Genomic DNA, 20,852 nt, shown 5'->3' with positions numbered 1-20,852 from the left:
CCAGGAGAAGCTGAGTCTCAGGATGATGCAGAAAGGACCCTGCCCAGGCTGTGGACCCAGAAGGGCTTCTCCACACAGCCTCCAGCTTGGCTTACTGGCTCGGGATAGCTCTTCTAGAGTCTTTCAAAGGGTCATTTGCTGTCAGGCAGTGGTGGAGAGGCACAAAGGGCCTGGGGCTGGGAGACCCTCACTCACTTTGAGCAGCAAGGGGATAAAATTGGTGACTTTCTGCTGGAGCTTGAGTGCTCACAGCTCAGGTGTGTGTGCACTGAATCTCCTGTTTCCTCCTCAAGGGCAGGGGAGAAGAACCTAACTCCCGCTCCTCTCCCCCAGACCACTGAGTCCTTACCCGTCTTCGTGCCCGTCCAGCAGTGATCCCCCTCGTATTGGGGGGCAGCCAGGCACAGGATGTGGTGGCGGTGTGTCCACCCCAGTCCTGCCGCACCTTTTCCTACCAAGGGTAGGGGCTCCTCCAGATCTCAGTTTCTCTGCCCGTGAAATGGGGTTGCTCTGGGAGTGGGGAGGGCTTGTAGTTTCCATGGAGACTCCTGCCTCAGCAAGTGGTGATAAAGGTGCCAAAGAAGGGATCTCAGAGGAGTAACTTGAAGAGGGACTGAGGGGCTCAGAAGGAACAAGCCTCTGAAGGGGGTGGCAGGGTCTTGGCCTGGGGCTGGAGCTCACAGTGTGAGACCCCAAAGTGGTGACGTCATTTGCCAGCTCCCAGGTTCTCAGAATGCCTCCCTCTTCCTCCTGGGTCACTCTTTCCCTGCAGAGCACCAGTTCTGATCCCTCTCCTGCCCTGAGGTGCCCGCCCCAGGCCCAGCCCTTTCCCCAGGGCCTGACTGCTTCAGAAATCGGGGGGAAGGGGACAAAAGAAGGGAGTAGGGCTAGAATGATTCCCGTACTGGGGCCTGGAGGAGGGAGGCGCACTTCCTTACCTGAGGGCCAGGCCTCTCCCCTTGTTTGCTCTGAGATAGCCAGTCTCGCTGGGGCCTGGCACCAGGAGGCTGCCCTGTGGGCACTCGCTACCTTCTCCCAGAGCCAGATGCCCAGACGGACCGAGAGCCGGCAGGACGCGGCCATGGCCTGGCTCCCGGGGCCCTTCCTGTGCGGGGCGCTGCTGGGCTGGGTCTGCGTGAGTGGTGAGGAGGGGGCCTGCAGACGGCGGTGGGAGGGGGCGGGGGCAGAGGCCGGGGAGAAGACGTCAAGGCCGCCGGGAGGGTGGAGGACAGAGGAGGCCGGCGGGCCAGCAGACAAGTTGGGCCTCTCGGGAGGGTTTAACCACCACCCGACTTTTGTTTTCCTTTCCCCGACAAGCACACCCTCAGACCGGGCCCAGGCTTGGCCCTTTCAGGTCCTTTCACCCAAAAAGCCGGTGGTGTGTGGGCTCCTCCCTCCTGGAAACCCCAGGTTTCAGGAAGGGAGGGATGGAGCGGAGGGAGCTGAGCCCCAGGGGAAGAAGGGCACCCCGGCCGGGTCAGCTGAGCGCTTCTCCCACCGGCCTCTCGGCCACTCCAGCCCCCGGGCTGGCCGTGGAGGTGAAGGTGCCCACCGAGCCCCTGAGCGCGCCGGTGGGCAAGACCGCCGAGCTGACGTGCAGCTACAGCACATCGGTGGGAGACAACTTCGCCCTGGAGTGGAGCTTCGTGCAGCCTGGGAGGCCCATCTCCTCGTCCCAACCCGTGAGCTGAGGGCACCCGCGCGGAATGGGGGGCCCTCCTGCCTTTGGCGGGCTTGGCCAGGAGAGGCAGGAACAGGGGACCCACCCAGAGATGAGGGCGAGGGGGTCGGAGAGGGCGCATTTGTGGATCAGTATGCTTAGGTGAAAAAGATCTTTCTAGATCTTCTTAGGAACGCAGTCTCTGTGAGGCTATATCGCACATACAGCCCTGTGTATCCAACTGCCTCCCCCAGAGTTCCTCCGTGCAACCCCAATACGTTAGTGCCACTCCGGTGTCAGTTCATAAACCCACCAAGGCTAAGCTGTTGTGATTAAAAGCAGGATAAAAATGCTGCCCCCTCCGGGAATGTTTGCTTCCCCTCCCCCCAGATTGAGAGCATGCTTAGCGGAAAGCAATGAATCTAGTTCATTCAGCACCTGGGAAGGGATGGTATTTGGCGACATAGATCTTCCTGGTTCTGGCTACAGAGTATCAGCTTCCCTGGCTGCTATAAGGGAGGGGCTTCTATTATCCGCTTTGAAGAAGGACTACAGAGTTGACGCCAGGTGGCAAAAAGCACATATGTGTCTTCTGCTTCTCCCCAGATCCTGTACTTCACCAATGGCCAGCTGTATCCAACTGGTTCTAAGGCAGAGAGGGCCAGCCTGCTTCAGAACCCCCCCACAGGAGGAGTGGCCACCCTGAAACTGACTGATGTCCACCCCTCGGACACTGGAACCTACCTCTGCCATGTTAACAACCCGCCAGATTTCTACACCAATGGGTTGGGGTTAATCAACCTTACTGTGCTGGGTGAGGCAGGCTGGGGATCCACCAGCCACCCACATAACCTGAAAGATTGCACTGGTCCTGCTAAATCCTCCCCTATCCTGATTTCCAGCCCAAGGGCCCAACTGCACTGGGGACCCCGAAGGAAAATGCCCCCTTCCCAAAGTCATCCAATCCTACCCCTGCTCCACCGTCCACAAAGAATGCCTCCTCCCTCAGTCGCTAGTGAGGGTTCAAGAGAAAGCCCTTCCCACAGATAGGGATCTGAGTCATGCCCCCAGCAGCTCCATCTTTGGGGGAACCTCCCATTTGTAGCTAGGTTTCTGTCCCTCTCTAGGTCAGTAGCAGAGAGGGGGAGTGCCCGTTCAAGGAAAAAGGGCCCCTATCACTGAGCACTAACTTTGTTCAGAGCATCCATCTCACCCCAAACTAGAGCCTGCTTGGAGATGAGCAAGCAGAAGAAACTATTAAAGGGGCTGGAGATGTTTAGATGGAAAAGAGAAGACTTAGGAGGTGGTGTATGACAGCTGCATTCAAATATCTGAAGGGCTGTCCTGGGGAGGAGAGATTTTTTTCATTTCTCTTTGTGGGCCCAGAGGGCAGGAATTGGGACCAACTGGGATATTATACTAACACAGATTTTGGTTCAACATGAAGAAGAATTTTCTAACAATCAGAATTTCCAATAGTGGAAATCATTCCCCTGGGATGCAGTGGTATGTGAATAGAGGTGGACCGCTACGTGGTAGGAGGTATTGAAGCAGGAAACCTAGCACTTCATGGGGGTGGGGTTAGAAGATGGCTAAGGTACTTCCTGTGATTTTTGCAGTGCCCCCCAATAGCCCCTCGTGCAGTCAGAGTGGTCAAACCTCCGTGGGGGGCTCTGCTGCATTGAGATGCAGCTCTTCCGAGGGAGCCCCCAGGCCAGTGTACAACTGGATCCGCCTTGGATCTTCTCCTACACCACCTCCTGGCAGCATGGTGCAAGGTAAGGGCCCACGCCATCAAGGAAGAAGGGACTCAGAACCTGGGCAAATCTGGCCTCTAAACTCCACACACCCACAGTACAAGTTCCAAGCTTTCAGGTATGAGACACACTGCTATACCTTTCCCCTGCTTCTTCCTTGGCTCCCGTTATTGTTCCCTCCTGTCTTCCTGTACAGTCTGTGGCTGTGTGGTCCCTGGAGCATTACTCAAGCTAAACGTACTCCTGATATCCTGGAAGAGAGTGGAAGGCAGGGGCATTCTATGATTCCCACTTGCCTATTTTGGGGATCAGGATTCCTTTTAGATTTCTTAAGGGTCATGAATCATTTCCAAACTTCCTAGAGAGGAAGCCGAGGCAGAGTAGCATGGACTGGCTTGAATCATTTAGCCAGTTTCTTCAAGGAACCATGTGACTGTCTAAGAGCCTTGGCTTCTCAGCCTCCTCATGCTGGCTCCAGTGCTCTGGTTCTCCTCCCAGCCCCAGCAAACCCCTCTATCAATCCAGAGAGCCCCCAAGATCACCTCCCAATGTGTGCTCTTCCTTCTAAAGGGAAGGTAAGCAGTTTAGAAGAGCATTTGGGTCAGCTTAGAGCCACCCAGAGGACACAGTTTCCAGCAATCAAGCCCTTTTCCCCCAACCAAGAACCTGACATCAGCCAGTAGACACCCCACCCCGATTCCACTGTGGTTTCTGAACCCTTCATGTGTGTGCTGTCTCCCCCTTCCCTGAAAAGGCAGCTGTGTAGTGAGGAAAGAGCACAGAAGTTAACAGTGGTTTTGACACTTCCTCTCTGGATCACCTTGGACAATTACTTTCCTTTTCTGAGCCAGTTTCCCCACTAATAGAATGAGGTTAGTCCCTTCCTGACAGGATTATTGTAAGGATGAAATGAAATATGCTTTTGTCATAGTATAGCTCACTGTGAGTTGAATGAGTGATGGAACGCTTCCTCTTTACCCTCTAGATGAGGTGTCTGGCCGGCTCATTCTCACCAATCTCTCCCTGGTTTCCTCGGGCACCTACCGCTGTGTGGCCACCAACCAGATGGGCAGTGCATCCTGTGAGCTGACCCTCTCTGTGACCGGTAGGGGATGCTGGGCAAAGGCTGGGCTGGCAGGCCTGGGGTGGGGGTCTGCATGAAGCTAGCTGAGGCACCAAGGAAGGTCTGCAGCGCTGAGGATCCTGTGTCTCCTAGACGCTTCCAAAGGCCGAGTGGCCGGGGCTGTGATCGGGGTGCTGCTGGTCGTGCTCTTCCTGTCAGTTGCTGTGTTCTGCCTGATAAGGTTCCAGAAAGACAGGAGGAAGAAGCCCAAGGAGACATACAGGGGTAGTGACCTACGGTGAGCAGGAGGGCTGAGGGCTGGTGCAGAATGGGAAGAAAGGGCTTGGGTTAAGAGTTGGTGACTTCAGCCCTCAAACTCTGACACCTTTAGGGGGTGTTTCAGGGTGCGGGGTGCTGCTCAGCGCTGGGCTTTTGTGGTAGGAGTGGCAGTACATCCCGTGGAGTTGAGCGTGTGAGCAAAGCATGCAGGGTGGAGGGCTTGGTTCATGAGCTGCCCTCACCCTCCTCACACTTTTCAGTAAGGTAAAAAAGAAGAATTTTTACTTTTCACTATTTAAGGCCTTTTATATACATCGACAGGATGTGGAGGCCAGGAGTTGTTTGTCCTGAGCACTCAGCTGAGTTTAGTTCTTGTGTGTGGGGCAGTAAGGGAAGGAGAGGCAAAAGCCGCCTGTCATCAACTTCAGCTGTCAGTCATGGGGTCCAGAATAGGGATCAGAGCAATATTTCTCCAAGTGTGGTCCTCAGATTACTCGAACAGAAGTCACCAGGAGCTTGTGAAACATTCAGATTCAAGCCACTTCATATCCCTCCTGAAGCAGAATCTGTGTGTGTGTGTGTGTGTGTGTGTGTGTGTGTGTGTGTGTGTTGGGGGTGATGGGGCCTGAAATCTTCATTTCAACCAAAGTTCCACCATGATTCCTATGCAGAGTGAGAATTAGAAGCCCCTGGGTTAGAGGATGATGGTGCACTGAGGGATGCTTCCAGCCGTCACTTAGAATTGCCTGTGTTTATCAGGGAGGATGCCACCGCACCTGGGATTTATGAGCAAACTTCTGTGAGGGCCGATTCTAACAATGGGCTCCTGGAGAGGCCCCCGTCTGCCAGCACTGTGACGACCGCCAAGTCTAAGCTCCCTATGGTTGTCTGATTTCTCTCCCAGTCCCTGAGGGGGAATATCAAGAATTAAAGCCTTTGGGTACCATATTGTCTCCTTCTTTCTGCCGGTATAGCGAATTCCTCTAGGCGGCCCAAAGAGTGTTACTGGTAAGGGAAGGAGTGGGCTTGAAGTCCCAGAGGGGATGCTGTAGGCGGGAAGTCTGGTTGGTTCCGAAGGTACGTTCTAACCTAGGTTCCTCTCCTCCCTTCCCCCTCTCCACCTCCACTTTTTGGTTCGGTCAAAGGAGATTGTTCAAATTTCGAACGGTGGCCTTGTGCACCCTAACTCCCTTCCCCTCTGGCACCCTCTGAACACTTGGACATTCCTCTTTATTGTTCACATTCCAACCCAGCACGGTCACATGCACACACGGAGATAAAAACCCTCCCGGCCACAGCCCCAGGAGCCCGTGGGGGCGGGGCCAGCAGGAGCAGGGGCGGGGCCTCGGAAGACTCCTCCTACCGAGCCTCCCCCGCACTCGGCCTTTGCAGAAACAAGCAGAGGGCTGGAGAGGCGGCTCTCGGGGTGCGCTGGGGAGAGGGGAGGGCAGATTACAGGCAGGTGTGGGGTTGGGGTGTGAAATGGGGACTTCCGATCACAGCAAGGGGTATCCGACATCGTAAAAACCCTCCTCCCCTATCCAAAGTTCTGGGACTAAGCTGGGACGTGAACAGCGCAGAGAGGCATGGCGCCCCCTTTAGCTGCGCAGAGATCGAAAGGACTTCTTTTTTGGAGTGTTTTTGGGCAACGCTTAGGGCGCCCTCCGCAGAGCGCGAAGGGAAGCGCACCGAGGCTGCGGAGGCAGAGCAGCATGCTGGGTGCGGGGAGAGGTGGGCGAGAAGCTAAAGAAGGAAGATTTGGGAGCGCGGAGACTGGGGTTAGGGTCGGAAGGAAGGGCGAACGGGGACCATACTAGACTGGAGAACTAACTAAAAGGGCATGGCCTTAGTGAGTCCTCGACGGAGTCGGCCTCGGTGAGGGGGTCTCTGAGGACGCAGTGCGGGCTCCTGAAGCTGGCAGGTTGGTGGGAAGGAGAGGATCACAAACACGGCAGGGAAGTCTCGTCGCTGAGAAGGACGTGGCATCCATCTCTCTTCGGGAACTGAGGAGAGAGAAGGTCTGAGCACCTGCCCTCTCCCAGTACTTCCTCTCCCCTCTCCTTCCTGAATCAGGAACCAGGGCGGGGAGCACCAGGGAGCCCCGGTCACCCGGAACTGCACACCCGGAGTCACTGAGCTGAAATGAGCCCGCGGCCGGTACGTGTGAGACGCTGGGTGCTTATGGCCCCCGGCCGGGCTGGTCAAACGCGGGTGACTGGGTATCTGCGTCGGTCCAGGTGCGTCCCCGTCGCAGTCTCAGGCGTCTCCAAGTGTCAGAAAGCCTGCCGGCGCAGGTGCATTTTCCCTGGCTGGGAGGAGGTGAGGGCGGGCGGAGGGAAGGGCTGGGGATTTGGTCCTTTCCTCCCACTCAGGGGTCCCACCCCGCTGCTTCGGAGTCGTATTCATTACCTTCGAAAACGCTCAGTTCTTCGGTCCGGGGCGGGGCAGCAGGGAGGGTGGAGAGAGAGAAACAGGTGAGCGCTCCAACCCGCGGCATCTTCAGCCTCCTCCCACCCACCGCACGTCTTAGATTTCTAGGCCCCCATCCTTGACTCCTTCCACACCCGTCTCCGCCCCCCAGCCGCCCTTAGTCTTCCTTGCTCCTTCGGAGGAGGGGGTCCGGGGTCGGGAAGGAGAGCCTGCGGCCTGCCTCACCTGGCCTAGTCTCCGCTGGGGCCGCCGCCCGCGCCTCCCCGGGCGCCCCCAGCTCCGCCAGGACCCCCGGGGCCCGGGCCCTTCCGGCCGCGCTCTCCGCTCTTTATCTTCTTCCGCGCCATGTGGCCCCGGAAACTCGCCTGGATTTTGGCAGCGGCCGCATTGGCACCCGGATCGTCCAGCGGGATGTCTAGAATGTCGTCGTCCGGCTTGGAGCAGGCGCTCTCCTGGGGGGTGGGGGGGGTCCTTGTGGGGTGACCGGGCCGAGGCCCCCCGAGAGTGGGGTAGGAGGAGAGTGTTGGGGGATTGAGACGAGGGCGACGCGGGAGTGGGAAGTGCAGAGAAGGACTAAGGCAGCGCCCGTGTGTGTGTGTGTGTGTGTGTGTGTGTGTGTGTGTGTGTGTGGCTCCTGGGCAGCGGCAGGTAAAAAGGAAGGTTCAGGGTCAGGTGGACACAGTTGTGTTCCCAGCTCAGGAAAGAGAAGTGCACGGTAGATGGGATACAAGACAGCCGGGTAGCCCTGAGTGAGCGAAGGCCCCTTGCCAGCGGCCGAGTTAGGGGAGCTGCCCAGCTGACTGGAGGGTGGGTTTGGAGGAGCAAAGTAAACCACAGCAGGGACTCCTGGATGTGGCTGCCTTTCCCCCGTCCTCAGAGGGTGCCTCCAGCTCAGAAGGGTCCCTTCTGAGTCCAGGATTCCCTGGGAGAGGGTTCAGAAGAACCGGCAGGCCAGTCCCCTCGCTGAGTAAAATCGCACCAGAGGTCAAAGCTGGAATTAGGGTGAAGATGGGGCTTACCCCTCAGCGAGGCAGCCCCCCTCCACCCAGGGCTAGAGGCCAGAGACTGTTTTCCCATTGCCTCTCCATTTTGCACTGCTCCTCAGGATGTACTCAAATACAGAAGAGAGGAGATGGTCTGGAAGAAGCTACAGAGAAAAGGCTTCACTCCAAAAAAGGACAAAAGGAACATAGCAGGAGCAAGAAGCCCTTTCCATGATGTGCTCAAGAGAAAGGAAAGAATTATGACAATAGCTACCATTTAAGCAACGCCCTTGTTCCCGGCACAGCATCACAGAGTTTTACAGATGTTATTTTATTTAGTCTTGGCAACAACTCTATGACGTACCTTTTATTGTTATCCCAGTTTACCCCTGATAAAACTGATTAGAGTGTTGAAACCATACCTGAGGTCATACAGGTAGTTATCAGTGGACCAAAGAGTCAAACCTTTGTATGCCAGAGTCCAGAGTATATTTTTAACCCCTACTCTGCAGGTAAGCAAAGGCAGTCAAGAAAAGGAACCAAGCTCTACCACTTGCTAACTGAGTGGTCTTGGGCAAGTTTTCTAATCTTTTCCTAACTCAGTTCCTTCATCTGAAATCAGATAATAATATCTACCTCTGGGTTGTGGGGAAGAATAAACAATGTGATATGCAGAAAGCTTCTGGCACCATCTAGTTGGTCGATTAATGGTAGCTATTATGATTCCTTTAAATGATAGTGAGTTGATGTGAAAGAGCTGTTTTTGTAGGCTAAAGTGGTCATATAAAAACAATTTCATAGGGATCAACCTAAAAATAATGAGACCCACCCACAGGCTCCAGGTTTCTGTTTCTCCAGCAGCCAGCCTGCCCTAGCTGAGAATAGAAAGGGGTAGGGAACTGATGGGACTGATTTCAGAGGCGAGGCTCTGGAACGGAGAGGGCCTCAGCGCCCCCGCCCCCAGCCTGCTTCTTGCTTAGTGTTACTCACAGTGATGACGTGGGGTAGGAAGCAGAAGGGTACTGGGGAGTTAGAAGGGCATTTCTTCTTTGAACTGACCCTCTGGCTTCTAGGAATTTGCTTTTTTTTTTTTGCCTGAGGACTTCCACTACTTTCCCTGTGCTTTGCTTCTCTGCAGAGGTCTCACGCAGTAGTAGTAATTCAGTTCTATTCCTTTCCCCTCGCTCCATCACCCGTCCGGTTCACAGAATTGGGATGGGTGTGCGTGGGGCCTCAGTGATCACTGCCCCAGCCCAGTCCTGTCCTAGGAGGCACAGATTTACATCCCAGATGCCCTAAGCCCAGGTTTACAAATGGCTTCCTCTCATTATGGTTCCCAAGGCTGTCTTCATTTCCTGGGCTTTAGAGCTCCTCAGTTTGTGCTCAAGACGTCCACAATTGATTTAACTTCGGTTAAAAGGAGTTATCAAGGGCCGGTGTGGTTGTGGAGGGGTCTGACACACTCTTTTTGTCTTTCCTGGGTCTAGTGCTCACCCCCTGACATCTTATTCCCCACTTAGAAACAGAAACAACCCTTTTTGGATCCTTGATTCTCAGAGCTCAAGCCTTTCTTGGGAGAGTCTCAGGGAACAGGGACGCTTCTTCTCAAAAGAGGACAGTGCTCAAGAAAACATTCCTGAGCCCCTCTCCTGGGCCAGCAGCTGTAGAGGTGGGGCGGAGGAAGGGGTATCTTCCCCCAAACGTGCTAAGACCCACCTGCGGTCACCACCCACCCCAGCTGGATCCAGGATGGAACAACAGGCAGAGCCACCCCCAGCACGCTGCTCCTCCCCGGAATCAGCCCCCTCTCCCTCCAGCTGAATTCTCAGGGCAGAGCTGGAGGGACAGAAATGGAGGGACAGTAAAAGGAATCCAGGAAGGGTCATGGTGCCTGCGTTGGTGCCTTCCAAAGCCAAGATCTGATGGTGTGTGCCTGAGAGCTCTGCATGAACTGGGGGGGTTTGTAGGAGGGGGAGGGGGACAGTGGTGGGCAAAACACGAGCCATGGCTTCTGGCCCCAAATGGTCCCATCACTTCACCTCTGAGGGTCTCAATATCTTCAGCCACAACTAGAACTTGGCCTAGATGAATAAAGTCCCCTTCAGCTCCCAAATCCTAAAAGCTTTAAGAATGATCCCTGCCTACTGCTTGTTATATGCTGGGCCCTGTGTTCAGCGCTTTGCACACATTACCTCATTGAATTCCCATTTTACAGGTAAAGACACATCCTCAGAGACATTTTGTAACTTACGTAAGGTCACAGAGCTGACAAACAGTGATGGGATTCAGAAACCTGTGCTGTTAACCACTACCTCAGGGCAGGTAATTATTTCTATGAGTTCAGCTGGACCAAGTCAACTAGACTAAGCAAAAAATGGGTCCAAAAAAATGTTTCTTTGCCTTTTTATATTAAGTGAATTCAGGAAAGTCAGATATAAAGTCAGACTATGTAAATTGGCAACTGGTACATCTGAATCAACAGCTCTTGCTCTTAAAAAAAAAAAAAGCGGATCTGTTTTCTTCTTCTCATTTCTGTTTGAGCCTCCTTACAACGGAGAAAGAAGAAAATAAAGCAGGACTAGGTGTTGCCCAAACACCAGGTTGGATGGTCAGCAAGGAGAGCCCCAGAATGGAAGGTGAAGAGGGACCGGTCCTCACCCCCCAGATGTGCTCTGCTCTCTATGCACGTCCCAGCTGCTTCCCAGCACTGAGCCCAGCCCTCCGCAGAATGGGGTTGGGTAGGAAGATGATCAGTGCCAGCCCTGCCCCTACGCTCTGCCCCGTTACCTCTTCTTGGCTGCCATGCTACCCCCCCCCCCCCCAACGCCATACACAGCCTGACAACGGTGCTGTCTCTTGCTCAGTTCTTTAGCCCTGCAGGCCTAGGACAGGGCCTGAAAGGGGAAGGCTCTGGTGTAGAGAATGCGCTGGAGGAGGTGACCCAGGGTGCTGGGCCTCTGGGATAATTATGCATTTGCCTCTTCTGTACTGTTTCGGTGGGCAGCTTCTCCTTTTTTTAGGGGACACTTATTCCAAACATGTCTACCAATCCCTCAGTATGGCCTTGCGGGCACCCAGGAGTATGGTCCAGGGCAGATCAGAGCCTACAGGCAGGGACCCGACATCCTACTCTAATTAGTCCTGCAGGTACCAGGGGAGACAAGTTACATTCCTTCCCTGGCTTCTTGGAGTCTTTGCTCTCTCACCTCTTTCCACTGACCATTCTTCCTACCTTCCCTTCCCCATCATTCATACCATCTTGGCAGTATTTCCTCTCCCTTACATGTGTATCCAGAACCCACCATCCATTTATTGTCTCTGTTTTGTAAAATACTGCTGGGGGTGAGGAGCCCAGGAACCTCCATTAAGAGCCCATTCCTCCTTTCACAACCAAAAACTGCTTCCTGGGGAATAACAAACAGAGGAGAAAGACTGGAAGAAAATATGTTATTAGAGCTTTCTCCAGGGGGTGGGATTGTAGATGATTGATATGTTTCTTTTTTATACTCTTCTTTAGTTTTTAAATTTTTCTGTTATGACCATATTACCTTTATAATGAGGAAATATAGTAAATGTTTATAGGAGAGGTTAAATTACAGCTATTGGAATCAGACAAGGCTAGTGTCCCACCTCCACACTTAGAAGCAGTGCCTCCTTGGGCAAATCATTTAATCTTTCTAAACCTCAGTTTGCACATCTGTAAAATGGGAAAAATATCTACTTCACAGGGTTGTTGTGATGATTAAACATAAAATGTTAGGTACATGGTAAGCATTCACAAATTGACAACTATTATTTGTATTAATAAGAGTTAAACATCATAACAACAACCACAACCACTTGTCCCTAAGTTCTTTCTGCCTCTTGGTACCCAGACATAGGGAAGTCTCACCTCTTCTAAACTGGTCTATTCTTTCCTTCCAAACCTCACTTTTTTTCCTTTTCTAAGCAGGCAAAGTCATAACCTCTTGTATCATTAGCTGGGTTGACCAAACGGCTGAGAATACAAGACTTTGGAGTAGGACTTTCTCCATATGTAGGGGCTAAAATAAAATAAATAAAAATATCAAATAAATGAACAAATAAATTGTATACATGCATGATCACTGCACTCCTCGACTGTGCCAGCAGCCTGGTCCTGTACCAGGCGCTTTCATACCAGAGTACTTTAACAGCAACCCGCTTTGGCATTAGGTCTCCGTGTGGGCGCTGACAAATTGCAGACACTTCCTTCCCTCGCCAGCAGGGCTCTCTCGCGGTCACTTCACCCAGCCCCCTCCAGGGCTAGAAGGCGTTGGAGGTCTGGCCAATCCCTCCCCAGAACCACACGGACTAGGCTCTTCGCAACCCATCATCACTACTAAGCTAACCAATAATAATTGACTATCTCACCCGGCGCTGTACAGGGCGCGAGGGTCACGAGAGTTAACCTGTCAGCCCACCGACGGCGGCGGCGGTGGGATGGGGAATGGGGCGGGGGACGAAAGCCAGGGGAAAGGAGTCGCGGGAGCTTCGCTAGGCGACGGTTTCCAGCGTCTCTCTGGGGGAAGTTCCTCTTCCCGTCTAACCTGCAGCTTCCCTGTTGCAGAGCCTTGCCGAGCTCCCAGACCAACCTAGACTGCCTGGCGGATGGGCGCCCAGACGCCCCCACGAGTTGGGGAACATTCTTCCTAGGGCTTTCAAGTCAGGCGGGCGCCTTCCACCACCCACCACCCACCACCCACGTCTCAGCAGGCACCCTTATTGCTGCTAGGTCCTCTGCACCCACTTCCATCCCTCGCTCGCCCTCCAGGGGCTTCTCGGGTGCCCCTTCCCCCAGTCCAAGCTGAGTGCCCGTCCCCCAGACCCTCTAACTTACGGTGCAGCAGTCCATGCTGGTGTTGGGGGCCCTTGGCTGGGACGGAGGCTGGCGCAGGGGGTCGGTGCGGTGCCGGGTGGGGACTCTGGGGCAGTGGGGAGGCAGCCGACCGGGGCCAAACCAGCCGCTCAGCTCTCGGGTCCTCTCTCCCGCGCTCGGCCCTGCGGGAGAAAGTAACCTGAGCCCTGCGGTCGAGAAGCCAATCAGGAGAAGCCTTCGGCAGGGTGGGCGGGGAGATTGGAGGGGGACCACGCCCCCTCTCGGCTCCCTCCGGCTCGCTCCCCCTCCTGCCCCAACCCCTCTGCCTACACACTTCCATCCATTCCTCCTACACACCCCCATCCTCCCAAACTCACCCCCGATGCTGCCGAGGCGGCAGACTGCCAGGCAGATGTATGCTGGCGCAGGCAGAAGGAGGACCCCGCCATCCCGGGCACAAATACACTCGCATCTGTGCACAACACCCCTCCCACCCACATAGAGAAAAGCATGCACCCCTCACCCACCTCCCCACGCTTCCACAACCTAGCTAGAGTGCCAAATATGGCTCCCTCTACCTTCCCTCCCCCTCAGTCCTCAAAGAAATGCCCCCTAAGACGTGCGGTTTAAAGGTACCGTCATCGCTCTGCTGTGGAATGGAGAAGGTGGGCACACATAAACACAAAAGCTCACGCCTGAGCCCCACAGGCCCATATATGATACTCCCCAGGCTCACTAAAACGTGCACTTCTTCAACATACAGACACTACAGACACAGCCTGCAAAAATAACTACACAGACCTTGTACACACACTGAGCAGATACATGCAGACGCCCTGTTATGTGCACACACAAGCACACACATCCACAGGCAATCACACTACCCGAAATGTCTGCATTGCATATCTATCTATCCATCCATCTATCTAAATGCCCTGCACTAAACAGACAAAATCATACATGCACAACACCCATTTTGTATGTATTTATATATGGATATGGGCACTCTTCCTTCCCACTCACTGAACCACACTCTCCCTAACCTCTTAATCTACTGTTTCTGAATAAGACAAAAACTGACCACTCTCACCCTTGCCCCTGGGAGGAAAAAAATACTCTCAACCCAGTTTAGGGAAATATCAGAAGTCATCAGTTCTTTAGGTCCATGATGGAGGAAGGATGTGGGCTTTGTGAGAGGCCTGGGAAGGGGAGATAGGAGAGGAGCAGCCTGCCACTTTCGTGGTCGCCAGCCTCCCCAAACCGGTCAGGGTACGAGAGCTGGCAGTGTGGCATGTTAGTGAAGAGAGCGGGCCACCTCTGAGAAAACTAGAACGTCTTTCTCAGCTGAGGTCCCAGAGGAGGGAAGGAAGAAAGGAAGGCTGCCCTTCAGGCCTGTTGACTGAAGCAGAGGGAGGAGGGGAAAAATGCCCTGTGGCTCTGGTCGGGACAGGGGATCCTGCAACAGCACTGCTGTGAACCAACAGCCCCTGGCCAGTCCTAGCATGGCTGTCACACGCTTCCTTCTTACCTGAATATTTGGGCCACGGGCTTTGCTTGCCAAAGGGAAGATGAGCGGGAGGGAAATTCCAGTGGCCACTCTGGCTGGGGACAGGGTTAGCCAGCTTGGGGCCCCAAGCTGAGCTGGATGCTGGCTGGGATTCCAGAGCTTGGGGTGTAGGGGTGTCTCTCCCAGCATGTTTGGGACCCACCCACCCTTGTAACTGAAAATCTGTTCCCCAATCTGTCTCTGGCACATCCTCCATCCCCCCACCTCCACCAAATGACAGGATGTCTTGGGAACTCGAGCCCTTGCCTAAATGATGCGCACATCTAGGGCCTTGGTTTGTGCCAGTTCCCATTGGATTTCAACTCCAGATTCCAGAGGACAGAGGGAAGGAGGACACTGGGGGCAGACTGGATATCAGGCTTGGACTCCGTGCTTTTCTCTTCCCAAATCAGAGCTGAGGAATTCAGGATTTAGTGAGTTTGCAGTAAAGTCTCCCAAGTTGCTAGGCAACATCCCTCTGCAGGCCGCGCTGCCTCTAGGCCCTTCTTCCTGCTGGTCAGAGCTGAAGAGGGGCTATCTTTAAAACGTGCCCCCCATCAAACCCCCTCACAGGCAGCACAGCCCTTTCGTCTTCCTAAAAGACACCTTTGTGTGGGGTGAGGGTGTCTCTGAACACCAGTGGGCCCAAGGGAGAACAGATACGCGCGCCTATCAGTTCCATCGGCAAAACAACCGTTTCAGCCACAGCCCACTTGAGGCGCCCACGCAGAACTGGCCACAGTGTTGGTCCTGGGGGATGGGCAGGCCCCGAGGTGAGGAAAAGGTAGACAGACAGGAAAGCAGAGACTGGAATAGGAAGGCAGACACCCACAGACTCAAATATCCAGAGGCAGGAGCAGCAACACGGATGGCCCCATTTAGTGACACCCACACGCAGACACACACAATGTCCACGCATCCACAGAGACACATACACATACTCACATCCAAAGACACGCACAGAAGTGGACCCCTTCACCAGCATACATCAAGGGCATGCACTGCCCCTGGTAAGGGGTTCCTCATCTGGACTAAGTGGCCAGAGTTTGTCAGCGAGTCCGGCTGGGTGGAACTCTGAGCCTCTGATTCTCGAACCAGTGAGAAGGAAAGGGGGCAGGAGCAGTGCGGAATGCCGGGTCCGGCTGGTTTAAGGAGCGGTCTGCCTCACCCTGCGTCTCGCCTGGGGCCAAGGTCAGCCTTTGGAGGGTTACCTAGTAACCTGCTGGGCTTGGGCCCTACAGTTATTCTCCTTGACTCTTGAGATTTCAAAAACTCTCCTCTATCTTTGCTCCACACCCCCCCCCCCCCCCCCCCCCGCCAGCTACTGAAGGAGAAGGACTGCAGGCCTGGACAGGAGAGGAACTCCGGAAGGGCCCGGTTAGAGAGGGAGCTGGGACCTGTGGGTGCAGGGTCTGGACCCAGCATGGAGCATGGAGGAGGAGGGCACAGAATAGAAGGCAAGGCTGGCAGAGGAGGAGATGATCCAAAAAAAAAGAGAGGATAAAAGATGGATTAGTGGGAAGCTTCTGGGGTCCAATACAGATCCTTCTTGGGACAGATGGAGGGGGATTTGGAGAGAGTTGGTCCTTGTAAGCAGAGAGAAAAGCCAAGGCACATGGCAAGCTATTTGCCAATACTTGCGGCTTCCCCTCCTGGGAGTGGGCACTTTCTGAACATAACATCCCGGCTCAAGCCCACAGAGGGACTCCATGATAAGACGAGGGTGGGAAGTAGGAGGCTGTGCCTTTGGTGGAGCTGATCTGGGGGCTTCTTAGGTCAGGATTTTACTCATTTGAGCGGAGGGGGTGAGGGTGGCAGGAAATTCAGTTTTCTCGGCAAATATTCCAGCTTTTGCTGTAGTAGTATTTTTAGCAACTTGGCTGGCAGAGGGGGAGCCCGGGTACAGCTTTAAAGGGGCCTCTGCTAGACGGGAGGCCTCCTCCCGCCCTCACCCCACAGGTCATAAAGGCGAGGGGGAGAAAGCACGCAGCTCAAGGGCTGCATTCCAATTTAAAAGTCAGGCTTGCTGGGCGTTGGATGACCCTTAAGTCATCTTCACCGATAGTCGTTATCCGTCATCATCGACATCGTTCTCATTAGCAGCTTTATCAAGAAGAGTAAATATTACTTGGACTTCTGCTGTGCGCAAGGGACCGTTAGGGACACGATACAGAAGGCTTAACACGACATGCTTGGTGAGACGAGGGAAGGAACCAAGACTTCTGAGTGAGTGCTGGGAGCTGTGTCGTACTAGCCACGTTATATATGTGATTTCATTTAATTCTTACAACAACTCTGCGAGTTAGGCATTATCTTTCCTGTTTTACAGGTGAGGAAGTGAAGGCTTTTAGGGGCTGAAGAATTTACCCAAGGTTACACCGTCATGAAATGGAAGAGTCCGGGTTAAAACTCAGAACAGCATAATAATATTATCCTAAATCCGAGGAGTGATTTACAAGGTGCTTCCACATCCATGATTTAATTTGTTGCTTTTGAGAACTGTGTGAGGAGGCGTTAGTATTTTTAACCGCTTTTTCTGAGGAGGAAGTGAGGCCTAGAGAGGTTAAGTGACTTGTGTCTTGTTGGAATTAGACCTCTAGTGAACTGCGGTACTAGGGCTAAAACGCAGGAGTTCTAGCTTTGAATTCTGTGTGTGTTCACCTCTTCGGCTCCCAGCACTTGCACTGGGCTCGAAGGAATGGGTTACAGCGGTTAGCAAATCACTCACAGTCTCTTGGCTCTTGTCTCTTACAGTCTTACAGATAAAAATATATATGTATGGGGCTTCCCTGGTGGCGCAGTGGTTGAGAGTCTGCCTGCCAATGCAGGGAACACGGGTTCGAGCCCTGGTCTGGGAAGATCCCACGTGCCGCAGAGCAGCTGGGCCCGTGAGCCACAATTACTGAGGCTGTGCGTCTGGAGCCTGTGCTCCGCAACAAGAGAGGCCGCGATAGTGAGAGACCCGCGCACCGCAATGAAGAGTGGCCCCCGCTTGCCGCAACTAGAGAAAGCCCTCGCACAGAAACGAAGACCCAACACAGCCATAAATAAATAAATAAACAAATACTTAAAAAAAAAAAAAAATGACCTTCGATATATGTTAATGACATTAAAATTTCCTTTAAAAAAAAAGTATATATGTATGTATGTGTGTATATATCTATGTGCATATATATCTTATGTATATATAGATATGGATGTATATAAATACATATGTATCTACATGTACATGTATGGGATATATTTATATTTCCTGAAGTAATACACGGTAGATGCCAAATGAATGGTGTGGACAGTTAAGTATTATGACAATTGAGATGGGGGAGAAATAATTGAGAATTTGGATGATCCAGGAAAGCTTCCTGGATGAGGATGGTTTGGAGGAAGAATAGGACTCAAAGAAGTAAAGGGGCCTGGGAATAGGCAGGAGGACATTTCAGGCAGGGGCAAAAGTTGTGAGCCATGCACTGCATTTAGTGTCACTGTTAGCTTACGCTGTCCCAGTCCGGAAAGGCCCTGAGGACAGCAAACCCCGCCTCCTGCCTCTCACGCAGCGTTTTTTGTCTAAAGCTCAGTGCCCTGACTAGATACACCGGAGCCATTCCGGCCCTCTAGGTCACACCAGCCGTGTGCTCATGCCTGCTCGGCAGCCCCACTGCTCCTTGGAACTGTAACACACACTCCCCGCTTGCTCCTGCTGATGTGCCAGGTGCCTGCTTCCTCCACCTCCGTGCCTTTTCCTCTGGGTCTCAGTGTAGTTCAAACTCCTGGATGTGGTTTGCTCCTCGTTCCTATATCACCCCAAACATTTACCTGTTCTCTACTCCTCCACTTCCCTTTCCTCAGTTTGCTTCCCCACGCTTCTTTACGAATAAAAGCTGGTGGTGGGGACTTCCCTAGTGGTGCAGTGGTTAAGAATCCGCCTGCCCAGGCAGGGGACATGGGTTCGAGCCCTGGTCCGGGAAGATCCCACATTCTGCTGAGCAATGAAGCCCATGCACCACAACTACTGAGCCTGCGCTGTAGAGCCCATGAGCCACAACTACTGAAGCCCGCGTGCTACAACTACTGAAGCCCGCGCACCTAGAGCCCGTGCTCCGCAACAAGAGAAGCCACCGCAATGAGAAGCCCGCGCGCCGCAACGGAAAGTAGCCACAATTAGAGATAGCCCGTGTGCAGCAACGAAGACCCAACGCAGCCAAAATAAAATAAATAAATTTTTAAAAAGCTAGTGATGGCCAAGCAACATGTGTACATGTTGGGCCTCACATCCCACCTGCAGACATTGGACCAACACAATCATTTTTTTTATATAAATTTATTCATTTATTTTTGGCTGCATTGGGTCTTCATTGCTGCTCGCGGGCTTTCTTTTCTCTAGTTGCGGCGAGCGGGGGCTACTCTTCCCTGGGGTGTGTGGTCTTACTGCGGTGGCTTTTCTTGCTGTGGAGCACTGGCTCTAGGTGCGCAGGCTTCAGTAGTTGTGGCTCGCAGGCTCTAGAGTGCAGGCTCAGTAGTTGTGGCGCACGGGCTTCAGTGCTCCCCGGTATGTGGGATCTTCCTGGACCAGGGCTCGAACCCATGTACCCTGCATTGGCAAGTGGATTATTAACCACGGTGCCACCAGGGAAGTCCCACAATCATTTTTATAACAAGGATACAACCATTTTGCTAATATTTTAAACTCTCATACAAACCTGAGAACCACTTCAATTTTGGTCCAGAAAAATGCCTATTTTAATTGTTTTTTTAATAAAAAGGCTTACATGAGGTATGATTTTTCCTTATTCCTTAGTCTGTTTAAAGACCTTTTCTCCTTTTGTGGTTCAGCTGGACAGTCAAATAAAAGAAATTCGTGGTTCTTCCAGTAATGTGTGTCATGTGAGGTGCAGGCCATTCTCCCCTGCCATTGTCTACCTTAGGGAAGAAGGGAGAAACTCTTATATAGGAGATAGAGACTCTCAGAATCATCCAGGAAGAGCACCTCTTAGAGTGTGTGTGTATGGCCAGTAACCCAGGCTCACGCTTCTCCACGCTGACACTCTCTAGTCTGAGAGCTTGGATGGAGTGGTGGTTTTGACCTGGGTCCATGCGCCATGGTGGTCATTCATTTCGCATCTAGCGACTATTGCCTTGTATTAATACTTTTAAAAAAACTTTTGTTTTACTGTAGAAAAATTTAAACACATGCAAAAGCAAATAGAGTAGTATATAAGGAACTCCACTGTATCCATCTGTACAACAATTCTCAGCTCATCACCAAACTTATTTTATCTATATTCCTTATTATTCCCCCATTATCCTTTTATTCATAAATATTCAAGTATGTGTCCCTGAAATATAGGGACTCTTCAACACTTATTTTTAAGGCATATGTTCATTAGACTGGAAACTCCAGAAAGAAAAAGATTAGTATTGTTTTCTTTACCCCTGTAGCCTTATCGCAATCTCTGGGACATACGTAGTGGGTACTTCATAAATATTTTTTGAGTGATTGAATGAAGAAGGGGGTGAAGGAATAATACTGTCTAGAGGAAGCAAGGGGTAAAGAAAAGTGCATATTTCTGTGGTCAGGCATGATCTAATTTGCAGTGGGCCATGAGTTTGATAGAGGACCAGGCATATCTTCAGCAAGAACTTAGTAGGTGGACCTTAAATAGGGAGGAACTCCTCATCTCTCTGAGATTCAGCCTCAGGGCTTCCCTTCTGAGGAGCAGAGGCATTTGGACACATGTTCCACGGACGTCCTTGCTGAGGTGGCCCCCTTTCATGGGAGGAGCGTGGGAGACAGAACATGACAGGGCCAGCGAGCCTGGGAATCGCCTTGCCTACAACCAGTTTATCTAGTTTAGTATTTCTGTTTCCGTTTTATGGTTTCCTTCCTTTAGCTTGGTTGAGCATTTCAATTTTGTCTTAGCTATGCAAAAGGACATCGAAGGAAGAATGATATACTCAGTTTTAGACCAGAGGGCCAAGATCAAAAGGCCAGTTGGGTGGCAACATCCGTTACTCAGGGACCTTAAGAGGAAGCTGGCTTTCAGGGGATCAGAGCCCGGCTTTGTGGTCTTGCTGCCCTTTTTAAATTTGGAGTTTCTCTTTCTATTGATAACCTTGGAAGGTTTCATTTTCATTTAAAAAAGTGGGAAGTTTCTTTCATGGGGTGTTCTGATGCAATTGATCCCAATTCCCTTGAATAAGTTTATATGTTAATGACTTCTGCATACCAGCCCAAACCAATGGCCTGTTGGGTAGACAAGACCAGCCTGCCACTGCCATTTATAAGGAATTAAGGGCCTA

The 20,852-nt window shown here is 52.5% G+C and overlaps 2 protein-coding genes and 1 long non-coding RNA gene across 6 annotated transcripts; 2 read left to right on the top strand and 1 right to left on the bottom strand.

Moving 5' to 3' along the window:
• Nucleotides 1-101: 101 nt before the first annotated feature.
• On the top strand, nucleotides 102-5,891 carry VSIG2 (V-set and immunoglobulin domain containing 2; the record flags this gene model as incomplete). Of its 4 annotated transcripts, XM_082341843.1 has the most annotated exons (7): nucleotides 102-1,142; nucleotides 1,519-1,682; nucleotides 2,267-2,474; nucleotides 3,280-3,438; nucleotides 4,403-4,522; nucleotides 4,634-4,778; nucleotides 5,519-5,891. In XM_082341843.1, the coding sequence occupies exons 1-7, from the start codon at nucleotides 734-736 to the stop codon at nucleotides 5,649-5,651; spliced, it is 1,338 nt and encodes a 445-aa protein (XP_082197969.1). In that variant the 5' UTR covers nucleotides 102-733. The 4 variants fall into 4 exon arrangements, with proteins under 4 accessions (XP_082197969.1, XP_082197970.1, XP_082197967.1 ...); XM_082341844.1 differs by lacking the exon at nucleotides 5,519-5,891 and having other exon boundaries at nucleotides 102-1,139; nucleotides 4,634-4,782; XM_082341841.1 differs by lacking the exon at nucleotides 102-1,142 and having other exon boundaries at nucleotides 1,342-1,682.
• A 79-nt stretch (nucleotides 5,892-5,970) lies between these two features.
• Nucleotides 5,971-13,191, bottom strand: NRGN (neurogranin). Its single transcript, XM_082341853.1, has 4 exons — nucleotides 13,031-13,191; nucleotides 7,415-7,641; nucleotides 7,169-7,186; nucleotides 5,971-6,762 (listed from the first exon to the last, which is right to left on the bottom strand). The coding sequence occupies exons 1-2, from the start codon at nucleotides 13,043-13,045 to the stop codon at nucleotides 7,420-7,422; spliced, it is 237 nt and encodes a 78-aa protein (XP_082197979.1). The 5' UTR covers nucleotides 13,046-13,191; the 3' UTR covers nucleotides 5,971-6,762; nucleotides 7,169-7,186; nucleotides 7,415-7,419.
• Nucleotides 13,192-16,889: 3,698 nt separating this feature from the next.
• On the top strand, nucleotides 16,890-17,637 carry LOC309605719. Its single transcript, XR_014231514.1, has 2 exons — nucleotides 16,890-17,014; nucleotides 17,310-17,637. It is a non-coding gene; the product is annotated as an uncharacterized lncRNA (long non-coding RNA).
• Nucleotides 17,638-20,852: the final 3,215 nt, after the last annotated feature.

This window comes from Balaenoptera borealis, assembly GCF_965194805.1.
Source record: "Balaenoptera borealis genome assembly, chromosome: 11".
Lineage (NCBI taxonomy): Eukaryota > Metazoa > Chordata > Mammalia > Artiodactyla > Balaenopteridae > Balaenoptera > Balaenoptera borealis.
This window is presented reverse-complemented; position numbering and strand designations above follow the sequence as displayed.